We start from the raw sequence: 25,249 nt of genomic DNA on the forward strand, positions 1-25,249 counted from the left end.
TAACTCTGGGTCCTCCTGTGGCGGTCTCAATGAGAGGCAGCTTCATCATAGCGCTTGATGGGTTTTGCGACTGCACTTGAAGAAACTTTCAAAGTTCTTGAAATGTTCTGTATTGACTGACCTTCATGTCTTAAAGCAATGATGGACTGTCATTTCTCTTTGCTTATTTGAGCTGTTCTTCCCATAATATGGATTTAGTCTTTTACCAAGTTGGGCTATCTTCTGTCTACCACCCTTACCTTGTCACAACACAACTGATTGGCTCAAACGCATTAAGAAGGAAAGAAATTCCACAAATTAACTTTTAACAAGGCACACCTGTTAATTGGATTGCATTCCAGGTGACTACCTCATGAAGCTTGTTGAGAGAATGCCAAGAGTGTGCAAAGCTGTCATCAAGGCAAAGGGTGGCTACTTTGAAAAATCTCAAATATTAAATATATTTTGATTTGTTGAACACTTTTTTGGTTACTACATGATTCCACATGTGTTATTTCATAGTTTTGATGTCTTCACTATTATTCTACAATGTAGAAAATAGTAAAATAAAGAAAAACTGAATGAGTTGTGTCCAAACTTTTGACTGGCACTGTGTATTGATCTTATATGTTTTATGGTGTGATATGCAGGTTATACTAACTCTTAATCTATGGAAATAAGTCAAAGCCTTTAGACGTTCATTATAACTGTCGATGACTATACATGCAAAGTGTATTGGTCATACTGAAATTAAGCTTAAAACTGTCTTTGTTCCTGCTTATTGCTGTACTATGGCCACTGACAAGTGTCCACTCTAATCTGTATGGATGATAGTTCCTACCACTGCAATGAAGGCCCAAAAGCAAAAACACGAGAGAACATTGGGTCTCATCAAGACCAGTAGCCTTCCCCTGTGCTTCTAATCCTGAATGGAAGTGTGGGTTCAGATCCAACTTCTGACACCATATGTTGGTAAGGAGATGGGACACCATTCTGTTATAGCTACAAGAACATATTTACTAAGGCTGGGATTCAATTCATAGCACAGCACACTAGACAGTTGACGATGCAGACTTTAAAGGCATTTTCCCCAACGTTCATGGAGATCGTATTTACGGTTAACGCTGCAGATGTCGGTTCAATCTGAAATTACCAATAAATGTCAAGGGAGCTATAATACAGATCTAATGCGGATCGGATTGAATCCCAACCTAGGATAAAACCTGATATGTTATACAGATCATTATCGGTACTGTAGTACATAATGCTACAACCCATAACCTGTCCATGCTATCACAGTCTTTTGTGGCAAGTGAGTCCTCTATCCATCTCTATGACAACTGCTCATGGGCTTCTAACCCATCTAATCGATCTAACCCTTCTAACCATACTACCCTTCTAACCATCTAACCCATCTAATCCATTTTACCCTTCTAACCCATCTTACCCTTCTAACCATCTAACACATCTAACCATCTTCCCCTTCTAACCATTTTACCCTTCCAACCCTTCTAATCCATCTAACCCTTTTAACCCATCTAACCTTTTTAACCCATCGAACCCATTTGACCATTCTAACCCGTCTAATCCATCAAACCCTTCTAACCATCTGAACCTTCTAATCCTTCTAACCCATTTTACCCTTCTGACCATCTAACCCATCTAATCCATTTTACCCTTCTAACCATTTTACCCTTCTAACCATTTTACCCTTCTAACCCATTTTACCCTTCTAATCCATCTAACCCATTTAATCCATCTAACCCTTCTAATCCATCTAACCCTTCTAACCCATTTAATCCATCTAACCCTTCTAATCCATCTAACCCTTCTAACCCATCTAACCCATCTAATCATTCTAACCCATCTGACCCTTCTAATCCATCTAACCCATCTAATCCATCTAACCCTTCGAATCCATATAACCCTTCGAATCCATCTAACCCTTCTAATCCATCTAACCCTTCTAACCCATCTAACCCTTCTAATCCTTCTAACCCATTTTACCATTCTACCCTTCTGACCATCTAACCCATCTAATCCATTTTACCCTTCTGACCATTTTACCCTTCTAACCATCTAACCCTTCTAATCATCTAACCCTTCTAACCATTTTACCATTCTAACCATTTTACCCTTCTAACCCATCTGATCTATTTTACCCTTCTAACCATCTTACCCTTCTAACCCATCTAACCCATATAACCCTTCTAATCCATCTAACCCTTCTAACCCATCTAACCCTTCTAATCCTTCTAACCCATTTTACCATTCTACCCTTCTGACCATCTAACCCATCTAATCCATTTTACCCTTCTGACCATTTTACCCTTCTAACCATCTAACCCTTCTAATCATCTAACCCTTCTAACCATTTTACCCTTCTAACCATTTTACCCTTCTAACCCATCTGATCTATTTTACCCTTCTGACCATTTTACCCTTCTAACCATCTAACCCTTCTAATCATCTAACCCTTCTAACCATCTAACCATTCTAATCATCTAACCCTTCTAACCATTTTACCCTTCTAACCATTTTACCCTTCTAACCCATCTGATCTATTTTACCCTTCTAACCATCTTACCCTTCTAACCCATCTAACCCATCTAACTCTTCTAATCCATCTAACCCTTCTAATCCATCTAACCCTTCAAACCATCTTACCCTTCTAACCCATCTAACCCTTCTAATCCATCTAACCCATTCAACCCTTTTAACCCATCTAACCCATCTAACCATTTTACCATTCTAACCATTTTACCCTTCTAACCCATCTGATCTATTTTACCCTTCTAACCATCTTACCCTTCTAACCCATCTAACCCATGTAACCCTTCTAACCATCTAACCCATCTAACCCTTCTAATCCATCTAACCCATTTGACCATTCTAACCCGTCTAATCCATCTAACCCTTCTAACCATCTGAACCTTCTAATCCTTCTAACCCATTTTACCCTTCTAACCATTTTACCCTTCTGACCATCTAACCCATCTAATCCATTTTACCCTTCTAACCATTTTACCCTTCTAATCCATTTTACCATTCTAACCATCTAACCCATTTTACCCTTCTAACCCATTTAATCCATCTAACCCTTCTAAACCATCGAACCCTTCTAACCAATCTAACCCATCTAATCATCTGACCCTTCTAATCCATCTAACCCATCTAATCCATCTAACCCTTCTAATCATTCTAACCCATCTGACCCTTCTAATCCATCTAACCCTTCTAATCCATCTAACCCTTCTAATCATTATAATCCATCTAACCCATCTAATCCATCTAACCCATCTAACCCTTCTAATCCATCTAACCCTTCTAACCCATCTAACCCTTCTAATCCTTCTAACCATTTTACCCTTCTAACCCATCTGATCTATTTTACCCTTCTAACCATCTTACCCTTCTAACCCATCTAACCCATATAACCCTTCTAATCCATCTAACCCTTCTAACCCATCTAACCCTTCTAATCCTTCTAACCCATTTTACCATTCTACCCTTCTGACCATCTAACCCATCTAATCCATTTTACCCTTCTGACCATTTTACCCTTCTAACCATCTAACCCTTCTAATCATCTAACCCTTCTAACCATTTTACCCTTCTAACCATTTTACCCTTCTAACCCATCTGATCTATTTTACCCTTCTGACCATTTTACCCTTCTAACCATCTAACCCTTCTAATCATCTAACCCTTCTAACCATCTAACCATTCTAATCATCTAACCCTTCTAACCATTTTACCCTTCTAACCATTTTACCCTTCTAACCCATCTGATCTATTTTACCCTTCTAACCATCTTACCCTTCTAACCCATCTAACCCATCTAACCCTTCTAATCCATCTAACCCTTCTAATCCATCTAACCCTTCAAACCATCTTACCCTTCTAACCCATCTAACCCTTCTAATCCATCTAACCCATTTAACCCTTTTAACCCATCTAACCCTTCTAACCATTTTACCATTCTAACCATTTTACCCTTCTAACCCATCTGATCTATTTTACCCTTCTAACCATCTTACCCTTCTAACCCATCTAACCCATGTAACCCTTCTAACCATCTAACCCATCTAACCCTTCTAATCCATCTAACCCATTTGACCATTCTAACCCGTCTAATCCATCTAACCCTTCTAACCATCTGAACCTTCTAATCCTTCTAACCCATTTTACCCTTCTAACCATTTTACCCTTCTGACCATCTAACCCATCTAATCCATTTTACCCTTCTAACCATTTTACCCTTCTAATCCATTTTACCATTCTAACCATCTAACCCATTTTACCCTTCTAACCCATTTAATCCATCTAACCCTTCTAAACCATCGAACCCTTCTAACCAATCTAACCCATCTAATCATCTGACCCTTCTAATCCATCTAACCCATCTAATCCATCTAACCCTTCTAATCATTCTAACCCATCTGACCCTTCTAATCCATCTAACCCTTCTAATCCATCTAACCCTTCTAATCATTATAATCCATCTAACCCATCTAATCCATCTAACCCATCTAACCCTTCTAATCCATCTAACCCTTCTAACCCATCTAACCCTTCTAATCCTTCTAACCATTTTACCCTTCTAACCCATCTGATCTATTTTACCCTTCTAACCATCTTACCCTTCTAACCCATCTAACCCATGTAACCCTTCTAATCCATCTAACCCTTCTAACCCATCTAACCCTTCTAATCCTTCTAACCCATTTTACCATTCTACCCTTCTGACCATCTAACCCATCTAATCCATTTTACCCTTCTGACCATTTTACCCTTCTAACCATCTAACCCTTCTAATCATCTAACCCTTCTAACCATTTTACCCTTCTAACCATTTTACCCTTCTAACCCATCTGATCTATTTTACCCTTCTGACCATTTTACCCTTCTAACCATCTAACCCTCTAATCATCTAACCCTTCTAACCATCTAACCATTCTAATCATCTAACCCTTCTAACCATTTTACCCTTCTAACCATTTTACCCTTCTAACCCATCTGATCTATTTTACCCTTCTAACCATCTTACCCTTCTAACCCATCTAACCCTTCTAATCCATCTAACCCTTCTAATCCATCTAACCCTTCTAAACCATCTTACCCTTCTAACCCATCTAACCCTTCTAATCCATCTAACCCATTTAACCCTTTTAACCCATCTAACCCTTCTAACCATTTTACCATTCTAACCATTTTACCCTTCTAACCCATCTGATCTATTTTACCCTTCTAACCATCTTACCCTTCTAACCCATCTAACCCATGTAACCCTTCTAACCATCTAACCCATCTAACCCTTCTAATCCATCTAACCCATTTGACCATTCTAACCCGTCTAATCCATCTAACCCTTCTAACCATCTGACCCTTCTAATCATTCTAACCCATTTTACCCTTCTAACCATTTTACCCTTCTGACCATCTAACCCATCTAATCCATTTTACCCTTCTAACCATTTTACCCTTCTAATCCATTTTACCATTCTAACCATCTAACCCATTTTACCCTTCTAACCCATTTAATCCATCTAACCCTTCTAAACCATCGAACCCTTCTAACCAATCTAACCCATCTAATCATCTGACCCTTCTAATCCATCTAACCCATCTAATCCATCTAACCCTTCTAATCATTCTAACCCATCTGACCCTTCTAATCCATCTAACCCTTCTAATCCATCTAACCCTTCTAATCATTATAATCCATCTAACCCATCTAATCCATCTAACCCATCTAACCCTTCTAATCCATCTAACCCTTCTAACCCATCTAACCCTTCTAATCCTTCTAACCCATTTTACCCTTCTAACCATTTTACCCTTCTGACCATCTAACCCATCTAATCCATTTTACCCTTCTAACCATTTTAACCTTCTAATCCATTTTACCCTTCTAATCCATTTTACCCTTCTAACCCATTTTACCCTTCTAATCCATCTAACCCATTCAATCCATCTAACCCATCTAACCCTTCTAATCATCTGACCCTTCTAATCCATATAACCCTTCTAATCATTCTAACCCATCTGACCCTTTTAATCAATCTAACCCATCTAATCCATCTAACCCATCTAATCCATCTAACCCTTCTAATCCATCTAACCCTTCTAACCCATCTAACCCTTCTAACCCATCTAACCCTTCTAACCCATCTAACCCATTTTACCATTCTACCCTTCTGATCATCTAACCCATCTAATCCATTTTACCCTTCTGACCATTTTACCCTTCTAACCCTTCTAATCATCTAACCCTTCTAACCATTTTACCCTTCTAACCATTTTACCCTTCTAACCCATCTGATCTATTTTACCCTTCTAACCATCTTACCCTTCTAACCCATCTAACCCTTCTAATCCATCTAACCCTTCTAATCCATCAAACCCATCTAACCATTCTAAGCCATCTAACCCTTCTAATCCTTCTAACCCATTTTACCATTCTACCCTTCTGACCATCTAACCCATCTAATCCATTTTACCCTTCTGACCATTTTACCCTTCTAACCATCTAACCCTTCTCATCATCTAACCCTTCTAACCATTTTACCATTCTAACCATTTTACCCTTTTAACCCATCGGATCTATTTTACCCTTCTAACCATCTTACCCATCTAACCATCTTACCCTTCTAACCCATCTAACCCTTCTAATCCATCTAACCCATTTGACCATTCTAACCCGTGTAATCCATCTAACCCTTCTAACCATCTGACCCTTCTAATCCTTCTAACCCATTTTACCCTTCTAACCATTTTACCCTTCTAATCCATTTTACCCTTCTAATCCATTTTACCATTCTAACCATCTAACCCATTTTACCCTTCTAACCCATTTAATCCATCTAACCCTTCTAATCCATCGAACCCTTCTAACCAATCTAACCCTTCTAATCCATCTAACCCTTCTAATCCATCTAACCCTTCTAATCATTCTAACCCATCTGACCCTTCTAATCCATCTAACCCTTCTAATCCATCGAACCCTTCTAATCATTCTAATCCATCTAACCCATCTAATCCATCTAACCCATCTAACCCTTCTAATCCATCTAACCCTTCTAACCCATCTAACCCTTCTAATCCTTCTAACCCATTTTACCCTTCAAACCATTTTACCCTTCTGACCATCTAACCCATCTAATCCATTTTACCCTTCTAACCATTTTACCCTTCTAACCATTTTACCCTTCTAATCCATTTTACCCTTCTAACCATCTAACCCATTTTACCCTTCTAATCCATCTAACCCATTCAATCCATCTAACCCATCTAACCCTTCTAATCATCTGACCCTTCTAATCCATCTAACCCTTCTAATCATTCTAACCCATCTGACCCTTTTAATCCATCTAACCCATCTAATCCATCTAACCCATCTAATCCATCTAACCCTTCTAACCCATCTAACCCTTCTAACCCATCTAACCCTTCTAACCCTTCTAACCCTTCTAACCCATCTAACCCATTTTACCATTCTACCCTTCTGATCATCTAACCCATCTAATCCATTTTACCCTTCTGACCATTTTACCCTTCTAACCCTTCTAATCATCTAACCCTTCTAACCATTTTACCCTTCTAACCATTTTACCCTTCTAACCCATCTGATCTATTTTACCCTTCTAACCATTTTACCCTTCTAACCCATCTAACCCATCTAACCCTTCTAATCCATCTAACCCTTCTAATCCATCTAACCCTTCTAATCCATCTAACCCATCTAACCATTCTAAGCCATCTAACCCTTCTAATCCTTCTAACCCATTTTACCATTCTACCCTTCTGACCATCTAACCCATCTAATCCATTTTACCCTTCACACCATTTTACCCTTCTAACCATCTAACCCTTCTAATCATCTAACCCTTCTAACCATTTTACACTTCTAATCCATCTAACCCATTTTACCCTTCTAATCCATCTAACCCATTCAATCCATCTAACCCATCTAACCCTTCTAATCCATCTAACCCTTCTAATCCATCTAACCCATCTAACCATTCCAATCCATCTAACCCATCTAACCATTCTAATCCATCTAACCCATCTAACCCATCTAACCCTTCTAACCCATCTGACCCTTCTAATCCATCTGACCCTTCTAATCCATCTAATCCATCTAACCCTTCTAATACATCTAACCCTTCTAATCCATCTAACCCATCTAACCATTCTAAGCCATCTAACCCTTCTAATTCTTCTAACCCATTTTACCATTCTAACCATTTTACCCTTCTGACCATCTAACCCATCTAATCCATTTTACCCTTCTAACCATTTTACCCTTCTAATCCATTTTACCATTCTAACCATCTAACCCATTTTACCCTTCTAACCCATTTAATCCATCTAACCCTTCTAATCATTCTAACCCATCTGACCCTTCTAATCCATCTAACCCTTCTAATCCATCTAACCCTTCTAATCATTCTAATCCATCTAACCCATCTAACCCATCTAATCCATCTAACCCATCTAACCCTTCTAATCCATCTAACCCTTCTAACCCATCTAACCCTTCTAATCCTTCTAACCCATTTTACCCTTCAAACCATTTTACCCTTCTGACCATCTAACCCATCTAATCCATTTTACCCTTCTAACCATTTTACCCTTCTAACCATTTTACCCTTCTAATCCATTTTACCCTTCTAATCCATCTAACCCATTTTACCCTTCTAATCCATCTAACCCATTCAATCCATCTAACCCATCTAACCCTTCTAATCATCTGACCCTTCTAATCCATCTAACCCTTCTAATCATTCTAACCCATCTGATCCTTTTAATCCATCTAACCCATCTAATCCATCTAACCCATCTAATCCATCTAACCCTTCTAACCCTTCTAACCCATCTAACCCTTCTAACCCTTCTAACCCTTCTAACCCATCTAACCCTTCTAACCCTTCTAACCCTTCTAACCCATTTTACCATTCTACCCTTCTGATCATCTAACCCATCTAATCCATTTTACCCTTCTGACCATTTTACCCTTCTAACCCTTCTAATCATCTAACCCTTCTAACCATTTTACCCTTCTAACCATTTTACCCTTCTAACCCATCTGATCTATTTTACCCTTCTAACCATCTTACCCTTCTAACCCATCTAACCCATCTAACCCTTCTAATCCATCTAACCCTTCTAATCCATCTAACCCATCTAACCATTCTAAGCCATCTAACCCTTCTAATCCTTCTAACCCATTTTACCATTCTACCCTTCTGACCATCTAACCCATCTAATCCATTTTACCCTTCTGACCATTTTACCCTTCTAACCATCTAACCCTTCTAATCATTCTAACCCATCTGACCCTTTTAATCCATCTAACCCATCTAATCCATCTAACCCATCTAATTCATCTAACCCTTCTAACCCATCTAACCCTTCTAACCCATCTAACAGATTTTACCATTCTACCCTTCTGATCATCTAACCCATCTAATCCATTTTACCCTTCTGACCATTTTACCCTTCTAACCATCTAACCCTTCTAATCATCTAACCCTTCGAACCATTTTACCCTTCTAACCCATCTGATCTATTTTACCCTTCTAACCATCTTACCCTTCTAACCCATCTAGCCCATCTAACCCTTCTAATCCATCTAACCCATCTAACCATTCTAATCCATCTAACCCATCTAACCATTCTAATCCATCTAACCCATCTAACCCATCTAACCCTTCTAACCCATCTGACCCTTCTAATCCATCTGACCCTTCTAACCCATCTGACCCTTCTAATCATTCTAACCCATTTTACCCTTCAAACCATTTTACCCTTCTGACCATCTAACCCATCTAATCCATTTTACCCTTCTAACCATTTTACCCTTCTAATCTATTTTACCCTTCTAATCCATTTTACCCTTCTAACCATCTAACCCATTTTACCCTTCTAATCCATCTAACCCATTCAATCCATCTAACCCATCTAACCCTTCTAATCATCTGACCCTTCTAATCCATCTAACCCTTCTAATCATTCTAACCCACCTGACCCTTTTAATCCATCTAACCCATCTAATCCATCTAACCCATCTAATCCATCTAACCCTTCTAACCCTTCTAACCCTTCTAACCCATCTAACCCATTTTACCATTCTACCCTTCTGATCATCTAACCCATCTAATCCATTTTACCCTTCTGACCATTTTACCCTTCTAACCCTTCTAATCATCTAACCCTTCTAACCATTTTACCCTTCTAACCATTTTACCCTTCTAACCCATCTGATCTATTTTACCCTTCTAACCATCTTACCCTTCTAACCCATCTAGCCCATCTAACCCTTCTAATCCATCTAACCCATCTAACCATTCTAATCCATCTAACCCATCTAACAGTTCTAATCCATCTAACCCATCTAACCCATCTAAAACCTTCTAACCCATCTGACCCTTCTAATCCATCTGACCCTTCTAACCCATCTAACCCTTCTAATCCTTCTAACCCATTTTACCCTTCAAACCATTTTACCCTTCTGACCATCTAACCCATCTAATCCATTTTACCCTTCTAACCATTTTACCCTTCTAATCCATTTTACCCTTCTAATCCATTTTACCCTTCTAACCCATTTTACCCTTCTAATCCATCTAACCCATTCAATCCATCTAACCCATCTAACCCTTCTAATCATCTGACCCTTCTAATCCATCTAACCCTTCTAATCATTCTAACCCATCTGACCCTTTTAATCCATCTAACCCATCTAATCCATCTAACCCATCTAATCCATCTAACCCTTCTAACCCATCTAACCCTTCTAACCCTTCTAACCCTTCTAACCCATCTAACCCATTTTACCATTCTACCCTTCTGATCATCTAACCCATCTAATCCATTTTACCCTTCTGACCATTTTACCCTTCTAACCCTTCTAATCCATCTAACCCTTCTAACCCATCTAACCCTTCTAACCCTTCTAACCCTTCTAACCCATCTAACCCATTTTACCATTCTACCCTTCTGATCATCTAACCCATCTAATCCATTTTACCCTTCTGACCATTTTACCCTTCTAACCCTTCTAACCCATCTAACCCATTTTACCATTCTACCCTTCTGATCATCTAACCCATCTAATCCATTTTACCCTTCTGACCATTTTACCCTTCTAACCCTTCTAATCATCTAACCCTTCTAACCATTTTACCCTTCTAACCATTTTACCCTTCTAACCCATCTGATCTATTTTACCCTTCTAACCATCTTACCCTTCTAACCCATCTAACCCATCTAACCCTTCTAATCCATCTAACCTTTCTAATCCTTCTAACCCTTCTAATCCATCTAACCCATCTAACCATTCTAAGCCAACTAACCCTTCTAATCCTTCTAACCCATTTTACCATTCTACCCTTCTGACCATCTAACCCATCTAATCCATTTTACCCTTCTGACCATTTTACCCTTCTAACCATCTAACCCTTCTAATCATCTAACCCTTCTAACCATTTTACCCTTCTAACCATTTACCCTTCTAACCAATCTGATCTATTTTACCCTTCTAACCATCTTACCCTTCTAACCCATCTAGCCCATCTAACCCTTCTAATCCATCTAACCCATCTAACCATTCTAATCCATCTAACCCATCTAACCCATCTAACCCTTCAAATCCTTCTAACCCATTTTACCCTTCAAACCATTTTACCCTTCAAACCATTTTACCCTTCTGACCATCTAACCCATCTAATCCATTTTACCCTTCTAATCCATTTTACCCTTCTAATCCATTTTACCCTTCTAATCCATTTTACCCTTCTAACCATCTAACCCATTTTACCCTTCTAATCCATCTAACCCATTCAATCCATCTAACCCATCTAACCCTTCTAATCATCTGACCCTTCTAATCCATCTAACCCTTCTAATCATTCTAACCCATCTGACCCTTTTAATCCATCTAACCCATCTAATCCATCTAACCCATCTAATCCATCTAACCCTTCTAACCCATCTAACCCTTCTAACCCTTCTAACCCTTCTAACCCATCTAACCCATTTTACCATTCTACCCTTCTGATCATCTAACCCATCTAATCCATTTTACCCTTCTGACCATTTTACCCTTCTAACCCTTCTAATCATCTAACCCTTCTAACCATTTTACCCTTCTAACCATTTTACCCTTCTAACCCATCTGATCCATTTTACCCTTCTAACCATCTTACCCTTCTAACCCATCTAACCCATCTAACCCTTCTAATCCATCTAACCCTTCTAATCCATCTAACCCTTCTAATCCATCTAACCCATTTTACCATTCTACCCTTCTGACCATCTAACCCATCTAATCCATTTTACCCTTCTGACCATTCTACCCTTCTAACCATCTAACCCTTCTAATCATCTAACCCTTCTAACCATTTTACCCTTCTAACCATTTTACCCTTCTAACCCATCTGATCTATTTTACCCATCTAACCCATCTAACCATTCTAATCCATCTAACCCAACTAACCTATCTAACCCTTCTAACCCATCTGACCCTTCTAATCCATCTGACCCTTCTAATCCATCTAATCCATCTAACCCTTCTAATCCATCTAACCCTTTTAATCATTCTAACCCATCTGACCCTTCTAATCCATCTGACCCTTCTAACCCATCTAATCCATCTAACCCTTCTAATCCATCTAACTCTTTTAATCATTCTAACCCATCTAACCCTTCTAATCCATCTAACCCTTCTAATCCATCTAACCCCTCTAACCCTTCTAATCCATCGAACCCATCTAATCCATCTAACTCATCTAACCCTTCTAATCCCTCTAACCTTTCTAACCCATCTGACCCTTCTAATCCATCTAACCCTTCTAATCCATCTAACACATCTAACCCTTCTAATCCATCTAACCCTTCTAATCATTCTAATCCATCTAACCCTTATAATCATTCCAACACTCCTTATCCATCTAACCCATCTAACCCTTCTAACCCATCTGACCCTTCTAATCCATCTAACCCATCTAACCCTTCTAACCCTTCTAACCCTTCTAACCCTTCTAACCCTTCTAACCCTTCTAATCATTCCAACCCTCCTTATCCATCTAACCCTTCTAACCCTTCTAATCCATCAAACCCTTCTAATCCATCAAACCCTTCTAACCCATATAACCCTCCTAATCCATCTAACCCTTCTAATCCATCTAGTCCATCTAATCTATCTAACCCATCTGACCATTCCAACCCTCCTTATCCATCTAACCCTTCTAACCCTTCTAATCCATCAAACCCTTCTAATCCATCAAACCCTTCTAACCCATATAACCCTCCTAATCCATCTAACCCTTCTAATCCATCTAGTCCATCTAATCTATCTAACCCATCTGACCATTCTAACCCTTCTAATCAATCGAACCCATCTAATCCACCTAATCAATCTAACCCGTCTAATCCATCTAACTCATCTAACCCTTCTAATCCCTCTAACCTTTCTAACCCATCTGACCCTTCTAATCCATCTAACACATCTAACCCTTCTAATCATTCTAACCCTTCTAATCATTCTAACCCTCCTTATCCATCTAACCCATCTGACCCTTCTAATCCATCTAACCATTCTAACACATCTAACCCATCTAACCCATCTAACACTTCTAATCCATCTAACACATCTAATCCATTTTACCCTTCTAACCATTTTACCCTTCTAACCATTTTACCCTTCTAATCTATTTTACCCTTCTAACCCATTTGACCCTTCTAATCCATCTAACCCTTCTAATCCATCTAACCCTTCTAATCCATCTAACCCTTCTAACCCATCTAACCCTTCTAACCCATTTTACCATTCTACCTATCTGATCATCTAACCCATCTAATCCATTTTACCCTTCTGACCATTTTACCCTTCTAACCATCTAACCCTTCTAACAATCTAACCCTTCTAACCATTTTACCCTTCTAACCATCTAAACCTTCTAATCATCTAACCCTTCTAACCCTTCTAATCATCTAACCCTTCTAACCATTTTACCCTTCTAACCATTTTACCCTTCTAACCCATCTGATCTATTTTACCCTTCTAACCATTTTACCCTTCTAACCCATCTAGCCCATCTAACCCATCTAGCCCATCTAACCCTTCTAATCCATCTAACCCGTCTAATCCATCTAACCCTTCTAATCCATCTAACCCATCTAACCATTCTAATCCATCTACCCATCTAACCATTCTAATCCATCTAACCCATCTAACCCATCTAACCCATCTAACCCTTATAACCCATCTGACCCTTCTAATCCATCTGACCCTTCTAATCCATCTGACCCTTCTAATCCATCTAATCCATCTAACCCTTCTAATCCATCTAACCCTTTTTATCATTCTAACCCATCTGATCCTTCTAATCCATCTGACCCTTCTAACCCATCTAACCCATCTAATCCATCTAACCCTTCTAATCCATCTAACCCTTTTAATCATTCTAACCCATCTAACCCTTCTAATCCATCTAACCATTCTAACCCTTCTAATCCATCTAACCCTTCTAACCCTTCTAATCCATCTAACCCTTCTAATCCATCTAACCCTTATAATCATTCCAACCCTCCTTATCCATCTAACCCATCTGACCCTTCTAATCCATCTAACCCTTCTAATCCCTCTAACCCTTCTAACCCATCTAACCCTCCTATTCCATCTAACCCTTCTATTCCATCTAACCCTTCTATTCCATCTAACCCTTCTAATCTATCTAACCCATCTGACCATTCTAACCCTTCTAATCCATCGAACCCATCTAACCCTTCTAATCCATCTAACACATCTAACCCTTCTAATCCATCTAACCCTTCTAATCATTCTAATCCATCTAACCCTTATAATCATTCCAACCCTCCTTATCCATCTAACCCATCTAACCCTTCTAATCCATCTAACCCATCTGACCCTTCTAATCCATCTAACCCTTCTAACCCATCTAACCCTTCTAATCATTCCAACCCTCCTTATCCATCTAATCCATCTAACCCTTCTAACCCTTCTAATCCATCAAACCCTTCTAACCCATATAACCCTCCTAATCCATATAACCCATCTAATCTATCTAACCCATCTGACCATTCTAACCCTTCTAATACATCGAACCCATCTAATCCACCTAATCAATCTAACCCGTCTAATCCATCTAACTCATCTAACCCTTCTAATCCCTCTAACCGTTCTAACCCATCTGACCCTTCTAATCCATCTAACACATCTAACCCTTCTAATCATTCTAACCCTTCTAATCATTCTAACCCTTCTAATCATTCTAACCCTTCTAATCATTCTAACCCTTCTAATCATTCTAACCTTCCTATTCCATCTAACCCATCTGACCCTTCTAATCCATCTAACCCTTCAAATCCATCTAACACATCTAATCCATCTAACACATCTAATCCATTTTACCCTTCTAACCATTTTACCCTTCTAATCTATTTTACCCTTCTAATCTATTTTACCCTTCTAATCCATCTAACCCTTCTAACCCATCTAACCCTTCTAATCCATCTAACCCTTCTAATCCATCTAACCCTTCTAATCCATCTAACCCTTCTAATCCATCTAACCCTTCTAACCCATCTAACCCTTCTAACCCATTTGACCCTTCTAATCCATCTAACCCTTCTAACCCATCTAACCCTTCTAATCCATCTAACCCTTCTAATCCATCTAACCCTTCTAACCCATCTAACCCTTCTAACCCATTTGACCCTTCTAATCCATCTAACCCTTCTAACCCATCTAACCCTTCTAAACCATCTAACCCATCTAACCCATTTGACCCTTCTAACTCATCTAACGCTTCCAATCCATCTAACCCTTATAACCCTTCTAATCCATCTAACCCTTCTAACCCATCTAACCTTTCTAACCCATCTAATTCATCTAACCCTTATAACCCGTCTAATCCATCTAACCCTTCTAACCCATCTAACCCTTCTAATCCATCTAACCCTTCTAATCCATCTAACCATTATAATCATTCCAACCCTCCTTATCCATCTAACCCATCTGACCCTTCTAATCCATCTAACCCTTCTAACCCATCTAACCCATCTAACCCTTCGAATCCATCTAACCCTTCTAATCCATCTAACCCTTCTAACCCTCCTAATCCATCTAACCATTCTAACTCTTCTAATCCATCTAACCCATCTAATCTATCTAACCCTTCTAATCCCTCTAACCCTTCTAACCTTTCTAACCCATCTGACCCTTTTAACCCTTCTAATCCATCTAACCCTTCTAATCATTCTAACCCTCCTTATCCATCTAACCCATCTAACCCTTCTAATCCATCTAACCCATCTAACCCTTCTAATCCATCTAACCCTTCTAACCCTTCTAACCCTTCTAATCCATCTAACCCATCTAACCCTTCTAATCCATCTAACCCATCTAACCCTTCTAATCCATCTAACCCATCTAACCCTTCTAATCCATCTAACCCATCTAATCCATCTAACCCATCTAACCCTTCTAATCCCTCTAACCCTTCTAACCTTTCTAACCCATCTGACCCTTCTAACCCTTCTAATCCATCTAACCCTTCTAATCATTCTAACCCTCCTTATCCATCTAACCCATCTAACCCATCTAACCCTTCTAATCCATCTAACCCATCTAACCCTTCTAATCCATCTAACCCTTCTAATCCATCTAAACCTTCTAACCTATCTAACACATCTGACCATTCTAACCCTTCTAATCCATCTAACCCTTCTTATCCATCTAACCCATCTAACCCATCTGACCCATCTGACCCATCTGACCCATCTGACCCATCTGACCCATATAACCCTTCTTACCCTTCTAACCCTTCTAACCCTTCTAACCCTTCTAATCCATAAACTGGTGTGGTCCAAATGTTGATGATGTGTGTTTGTTGTTTCACCAAAGGGGTAAAGCCCAGAGCGTTACCCTTGGCCGTGTGTTTACCTTGTTTCGAAACAACCCCTGCTGCTCCTGCAATAACAGTTGGTGCATGGTGAGATTTTAAGGAGTGTGTGTCTGGCTGGTGTGTATGGCGAAGCACCGTGAAGGCGGTGAACCCGTATGTACACGGTCAACCCCTGTCGGTGCACTTTGAGCTAATGAAGCCCCCTCCCACTGATGAAGTGGACTATCCTTCCCTTCCTCCCCCTCGCAGACCAATCTATTTGGGAGGCAGGTAGCCTAGCAGTTAGAGCTTTGGGACAGTAAGGTTACTTGCTCAAAACCCGAGGTGGCAAGGTGAAAAAATCTGCCGTTTTGCCCTTGAGCAAGGTAGTTAACCCGCACAACAACTGCTCCCTGGCCGGCGAAAAAGTGGACTTCGATTAAGGCAGCCCCCGCACCTCTCCGATTCAGAGGGATTGGGTTAAATTCGGAAGACACTGTATTTCATTTGAATGCATTCAGTTGTGCAACTGACTAGGTATCCCCGTTCCCTTTCCCAATAGTGATCATGTCGGACATATTTCTATGATATGACCCCTAGCGTTGACGTCACATGAGAACATAGTGATTTTTTTTCTGTGGTTGATTCTTTATTCGCAATGTGAGGGAATTGAATTGGGTGATGCTAAATCTCTATTTTGATAAGTACAGGTATAAAACTAACAGTGAGTATCTAGGAGATGCAATTGAATAATTTAAGCAATGTTAGATGATTGATTACCAGTAGTTATGTGATCAAATCGACTATGTTAGGATAGTATTGGTTGTTCTAGGCAGGTTGAGTTGTATATCTCATCTCCTCTGGTCTGCTAAACCCTCTTTCTCCTCAGCAGCCCACAACCTCTCACTGCATCTCGGGAGGAAGTCACACAGTTAAATGAAACACATGCTTCACTGCCCATGTGTGTCGATGTGGCGTGGCATGGTAGTTCTCACTACCCTCCTCTGATGTGCAGATGTGTGCACATGTATGAACACGCACGCACACACACACACACACACACACACACACACACACACACACACACACACACACACACACACACACACACACACACACACACACACACACACACACACACACACACACACACACACACACACAAACCAAAGAGGATCAGGATTGGGGGGCAACGTCTCTCAAACCCCCAAGCTGCCGCCTCTACACCCTACTATGCCTTAATCACACTAATTAATTTAGGTGAGCTTTTTGACTAAATTACAATATCCACACTGATTTGTCAATTTGCATAGCTAATTAAGTCATTAGCTCAAAACGTGCTGATTGCCAACAAGCCTTGAATTCGCCATCTGTTCCTGCGGGGGTGGTTGCCAATCTACCTCTGGCCAGTTTGGGTGGTCAGACTTGGATTGGGGGAGTGTTAATTGTGAACTAATTAATAATGTTTGATCTACTCATCTCATTATCTTTAGCATTAGCTAGCCAGTTATCCCTGAATGGGCCTATGGGCTGTTAAGACAGCTACAAATGTTCCTTTTCTGATCATAAGTTAGTGTATTAGCATACTTTTTGAGATATTAGACAACCCCCTTCCCCTTGCCCCTACGTCTTCTGTGTTTGCAGATCTGAAGGAACTGGACAGGTGTAAGCAATATGGTAGATGCTCCTCTATGTCCATTGAAAGGCTGGGCTGAGCCTTCAGCATAAACCTATCTAGTCTCTTAAGATCTGCAAATACAGAATGTGTAGGTAAGGACCTATGAGGTGAAATGTTCAGAGGGATACAGATAGAAGCGTAACAAATAGAGCTAACAACACATGTTGAGTCACACATTTTCTACCTGACAGACAACCATATCTGTTCTACACAATCCATTTATATCTGAATGTTCCCAATGAATCCCCCAGCAAACACATAGGAGTACTCTGCATGGTTTCATAGTAGCACTCTACATGGTTTTCAATGTCATTTCACCCCAGCAACCAGTAGAGGTCCCTGTTGAACAACACAACAACCCACTCCCCCTCCTTTCTCTATGCCCCCCATTCACCCACTCCCTCCCTTTCCTCCTTGTCCTCTCCTTATTGTCATTGGGCTCACGTAGGGCCTGTGCTCAGCCAACGAACGAACAACTTCTCAGACAAAGCTAGCAGGCGTGCAACATATGTAACCAGCATGTTACCGCCACTGCTCTTAAAGACGAATGTCAACATTAGCCATAGGAAGTGTGTGTTCTTAAAGAAAGGGAGGGGGGTGAGGAGGGAATGTGTGGGAAGGAAAGGAGAGGAGAAGGGGGGTGTATACAGATATACTGATAATGAGTGATGGCACAGAGCCAAACAGCCTCCCACTGAGAAAACAATTTGTGTGTGTGTGTGTGTGTGTGTGCGTCCGAGTGATTGAGTAAGAGATAGAAGAGAGTGAGAGGTAGCTAGAGTTGGCGAGGGTGTGTGTCTATTTGTGTGTGAGAAAGGGAGAGTGAGGGAGAGAGATCGAGAAAGAGCAAGAGAGAGGGGGGAGCTTGAGTTGGAGAGGGTGTGTGTCTATGTGGGTGTGAGAGAGAAAAAGAGAGAGACATAAAAAATATATGCATAGAGAAAGAAAAAGACAGAAAAAAGAGAGACGCCTTGGGAATTAAAAAGCATGACCTGCGGCACCGCGAGGAACAACGTAACCCAAAACAAAGAGGGTTCACAGTTCCCCAGTCTCCCTCCCCACTCCCTCCCTCCCTCCTTACCCCCCCCCCCATCCAAAGTGACTACAGTACTAAGCAGTCAGTATGACTCCTAACAGTCCATACAGCAAACCCAGGGTGTGATAGTGAGAAAGTACTATAGCCTGTCCAAACAATTGAGGCGCAATAGCACTTTATCCCCCGGGGTGATGTGAAGCGCGAGGTGTAACACTCAGTGGTTTAAGTAGGTGTTTAACCTCAAACTGTGTCAAGTGGCCCCATTGTATTGACATGTCGAGGAAGAAAATATGCTATGCATGGGATAGACTAGAGCCATGGAGTACCAGATGATACAGCACTCTCCAGAGCAGAGGGTATGAAGCAACAGGAGAGGATCATTCTAGATGAATACTTAATAAACATAAACATATTATGATGGTAGATTGATAGTCCTATAAATTAATTGTTGTGTTTCATTACATGCCTTCCTCCCTACGTGTCTATAGTAGCTGTGTAGAAGGGGTGTATAGTGGTGTATAGGGGTGTATAGTGGTGTAAGAAGGTATAAGAGGGTGTATAGGGGTGTAAGAGAATGTATACTGGTGTATAGAGGTATATAGTGATGTAAGAGTGGGCCAAACCCAGTAGATCTGATGCTTACAGGTACCTGACTGGAAAGGCTGAAGTTGCTGGCAGGGCTTCTCTTCTTACTGTTGGCATTGCCCACGCTGCTGTTGGCACTGCTGGCAGAGTTCTTCCTTTTCCTCCTCTTCGTCGTCGTCTGTCTCGTTGGCTCAGCTTTGGCACGACCAGCAAAGGAAACAAGAGCCATGGCGGACAACATAATGCATACACCAAGGTGGGGGTAATTCATAAAGAAGATATGTGTATATTGACATGCACACACACGCACCCATGCAAGAATGAACAGACAGACAGACAGACATACATACACGCGCACAATACGTACAACACGCAACAACTAAAAAATGATCCATGCTTTGTTAATATCAGAGGTGAAATCAAAAGGCGTTAACATCTCCCAAGACATGCACTAGTTGGAAAGATCCCATGTTTCATTTGTATAAGTGCTCAACAATAGAACGTGCTGCTTGACTTAATGTGAATGCCTTAAGGACCTTGATGTTGTACAGTTCTCAAAAGCCTGCCCAACTTAAAATTACAAGACTACTGTGAGAGATAACACCATCTTTTATAAAATGACTCTACTGTGAGAGATAACACCATCTTTTATAAAACTACACTACTGTGAGAGATAACACCACCTTGTCACGCCTACTCCCGTTCCCTCTCTCCTGCGCTCGACGTCGCCGGTCTACTAACCACCGGTCCTGGCAACCCACATTACGCATACCTGGCAACCATCATTACGCACACCTGCTCCCCATCGCTATGCACACCTGGACTTCATCATTTACTTGATTACTTCCTCTTTATTTAGCCCTCAGTATCCTCTGTCTTCAGGCAGTATTGGTTTTGTTTTCTCTCACGTTCTGGACGCTTCTCATGTTTATTCATCTGTATCGTTTCTTTATTAAACTCAATTTCTGCACCTGCTTCCTGACTCCCAGCGTATACGTTACACACCTTTTATAAAACTACTCTACTCTGAGAGATAACGCCATCTTTTATAAAACTACTCTACTGTGAGAGATAACACCATATTTTATAAAACTACTCTACTGTGAGAGATAACACCATCTTTTATAAAACTACTCTACTGTAAGATAACACCATCTTTTATAAAACTACACTACTGTGAGAGATAACACCATCTTTTATCTTACTGTATCTATATTTGTAATTTATTATTATATATTTGTATTGCTGTGATTTGTCTTCATGAGTCAGATTGTTTGTTTGTTTGCGTCACCATATGAAGCGGTGATGCACAGTGTGGTGTCTTAGCAAACATTTTAGGTCAATGATTTAGAATTTCATAGTGACTTAGCATGAAATACTGAATGTGACATGCAGTCATCTAATTTCGTCTTTAGGCGGTTGTTGAGCATTCATGACAAAAAGTACACAACAATGTATTTCATGGCATTCTGTTCAGAGAGAGAATAAAATACAATCTCCTAGACTACTTCTCTCTCGATTGAAAACTACAGGAAGACAGAAAAGGTACCTTTTTTGTGATTTGTGGGGAATATTTCAGTTTTGAAATTCTGTGGATGTCCAGCTGAAACCCGAATCAAAATGAGTTTTGTTTATTGAAGTGATTCATTATTTTAAGTAATTAAATATCAGAGAGAAAGAAAGAGAGCAGAAATTACAACAGAGAGAATGTAAGAGAAAAGATAGCTGTACATTCACTGCAATGCACAGACAAATATATTGTCTAAATATTATTACTGTTGACTAATATTTCGAAAAACATTATTTCTAAGGTGTACAATTATGAAAATATTTTTTTTTCTAATTATGAGCCACACATTTCATGAATTTATGAATAAAATATGAAATAAAATAAAGGGTATGTCCTTGATCATTATTCTTGTGTAAAGTAATAAGATAGGTTAAGTAGAGATCTTAGCAGTACTTATATCTGTTTCTGATGTACATAAATTATGGATTTAGCTATTTACACCAAGTGTTTGTAAGAGAGAATGTTATTCCTCTGAATGTCAGTGTGGGAAAACAACATTTCTGTGATCTTCAAAAAGATGTCTGAAAACTAAATACATTTCTTATACTAATCACACCAAGGGAGATGCTTTAGTATTCAAAGGCAACCAGCGACGTATAATTTATCTGAAAAGATAACATAACTGAAGAACATACAGTGCATTCGGAAAGTATTCAGACCTCTTGACTTTTCCCACATGTTACGTTACACCCTTATTCTAAAATCATTTTTTTTTTTTTTAAATCCTCATCAATCTACACAAAATACACAATAATAACAAAGCAAAAACAGGTTTTTAGAAAGTTTAGCAAATGTATTAGAAATACAAAACAGAAATACTTTATTTACGTAAGTATTCAGACCCTTTGCTATGAGACTCAAAATTGAGCTCAGGTACATCCGGTTTCCAATGATCATCCTTGAGATTTTGCTACAACTTGATTGGAGTCCACCTGTGGTAAATTCAAATGATTGGACATGATTTGGAAAGGCACACACTGTCTATATAAGGTCCCACAGTTGACAGTGCATGTCAGGGCAAAAACCAAGCCATGAGGTAGAAGGAATTGTCCGTAGAGCTCTGAGACAGGATTGTGTCAAGGCACAGATCTTGGGAAGGGTACCAAAACATTTCTGCAGCATTGAAGGTCCCCAAGAACACAGTGGCCTCCATCATTCTTAAATGGAAGAAGTTTGGAACCAACAAGACTCTTCCTAGAGCTGGCCGCTCGGCCAAACTGACAAATCGGAGGAGAAGGGCCTTAGTCAGGGAGGTGACCAAGAACCCAATGGTCACTCTGACAGAGCTCCAGAGTTCCTCTGTGGAGATGGGAAAACCTTCCAAAAGAACAACCATCTCTGCAATACTTAACCAATCAGGCCTTTATGGTAGAGTGGCCAGACGGGAGCCACTCCTCAGGAAAAGGCACATGACAGCCCGCTTGGAGTTTTCCAAAAGGCACCTAAAGACTCTCAGACCACGAGAAACCAGATTCTCTGGTCTGTTGAAACCAAGATTGAACATTTTGGCCTGAATGCCAAGCGTCACATCTGGAGGAAACCTGGCACCATCCCTACGGTGAAGCATGGTGGTGGGAGCATCATGCTGTGGGGAGGTTTTCAGTGGCAAGGACTGGGAGACTAGTGAGGAGTAAAGTACAGAGATCCTTGATGAAAACCTGCTCCAGAGCTCTCAGGTCCTCAGCCTGGGGCGAAGGTTCACCTTCCAACAGGACAATGACCCTAAGCACACAGCCAAGACAACGCAGGAATGGCTTCGGGACAAGTCTCTGAATGTCCTTGAGTAACCCAGTCAGAGCCCGAACCCAATCGAACATCTCTGGAGAGACCTGAAAATAGCTGTACAGCGACGCTCCCCATCCAACCTGACAGATCTTGAGAGGATCTGCAGAAAAGAATGGGAGAAACTCCCCAAATTCAGGTGTGCCAAGCTTGTGCCATTTAAGACTTGAAGCTGTAATCACTGCCAAAGGTGCTTCAACAAAGGGTCTGAATACTTATGTAAATGTGATATCAGGTTTTTTAAATACATTTGCAAAAATGTATAAAAACCTGTTTTTGCTTTGTCATTATAGGATATTGTGTGTGGATTGATGAGGGAAAAAAAGCGATTTAATCCATTTTAGAATAAGGGTGTAATGTAACAAAATGTGGAAAAAGTCCAGTGTTCTGAATACTTTCCGAATGCACTGTACACCTTTTTTTAATCAGAACTGTAATCTCTGCACCCAGAACCAAATAAACTTCTGTATTGCTAGTCAATTGTAATGTTTAAGGTTGTCACGAGAAACTATCAAAACGGTGACAAGTCTATTACCAATTCCCATCCACTACTTTGACAAACCCAGGAACAGGAACATGATGTCCATTGTCAGAAACAACCGTCTCTGGCATCACAACTGTTTACGTCGATGCCGAACAAATGACGCACTAAAACTTGTCCATTTCCATAAAAAATACTCATCAGTGCATAAATGCATCCGTGCTTCCTTCCTCGCTAAAACAGAACCATTTTCCAGGTCTGAGAAGAATTGGAGGAAAGATGAAAAACTTGACTAATAAGGAAACCACAATTACACAATTATTAGACCAGCTTAGTTCAGTTTGGCTTCCTTTAAAAACACAGGCAGACAGACGAACTGTAGTGGCACACAAAAGATTTATTACCAGCAAAACTGATCCTAGATCTGTGTCAAATGATAAAAGCTACCATTCTAATAATCTGGCTATACACCCAATACAATGTTAAGAATAAAGTCCACTAGTGAAACAGGTATTGAGTAAAGGCAATATGTAAAGACATATACAGAGGGTTCTGGATCCCAAAGCTGCTGTCAGCTCCTATACAGCGTTTGGCACCTTACATTTTTTTTCACTGAACCCTGATAATATACAACATGAAATTGAACAAAGGTTTATCTCCTTGTGCACAATTACACATTGACAGTTCAACTTCTCCAAAGCGTCTGTTCCAGATGATTCTACGCTCATTGACAGTGAGAATTCAAACCTCTTGGGAGCTATCAGCGAGGGAGTTGGATCTTGTAGTTTGATTACACCAGGCACCCTTAATTAAAGTTCAGAAGCCTTGCACATTACACAGGTCTGAGTCAAAGGGTTTCTACTGGTGTTGCTTTTTAAGACGTCTTGTCATGCCCTGGCGAACATTGCAGTAATTTGCAGCCCTTGAATATGTCAAAAACTCCAGCTTTAATATTGCACAGCCAGTTTAAGCCAACTATTTTTTAAGAACCACCCTTCCAACATCAATCATAAAACCCTGAAATGGCCGGTTAGAGTCTATTCAAATAAAAATTCCAGAGGAAGTCCTGATAAATTTCCTGATTCCTGACAGGGAGAATAAATGTGAGGTATTATGCAATATAATACATATTTAGAAATACAAATAATGTAATAAAAATGGATTACATTCTCTGTTTTTTAAACATGGTCTCTAGAAATTAGACAATCTAACCATTGTCATTATA

General features: G+C 40.0%; 1 protein-coding gene across 6 annotated transcripts in view; it reads right to left on the reverse strand.

The window, feature by feature from the left end:
- Positions 1-25,249, reverse strand: part of LOC129858244 (LIM domain-binding protein 2) — a 125,660-nt gene that overhangs the window by 5,791 nt on the left and 94,620 nt on the right. The window contains exons 7-8 of one of the 6 annotated variants that reach the window (XM_055927329.1): positions 21,741-21,794; positions 20,256-20,386 (exon numbers count right to left, since the gene is read on the reverse strand). In XM_055927329.1, the coding sequence (XP_055783304.1) occupies positions 20,256-20,386; positions 21,741-21,794 (185 nt within the window). Of the gene's footprint in view, positions 1-20,249; positions 20,397-21,738; positions 21,795-25,249 lie in introns of all 6 variants that reach the window. The other 5 variants (XM_055927328.1, XM_055927327.1, XM_055927326.1 and 2 more) reach the window with 5 other exon arrangements.

This window comes from Salvelinus fontinalis, chromosome 6 (assembly GCF_029448725.1).
Source record: "Salvelinus fontinalis isolate EN_2023a chromosome 6, ASM2944872v1, whole genome shotgun sequence".
NCBI lineage: Eukaryota > Metazoa > Chordata > Actinopteri > Salmoniformes > Salmonidae > Salvelinus > Salvelinus fontinalis.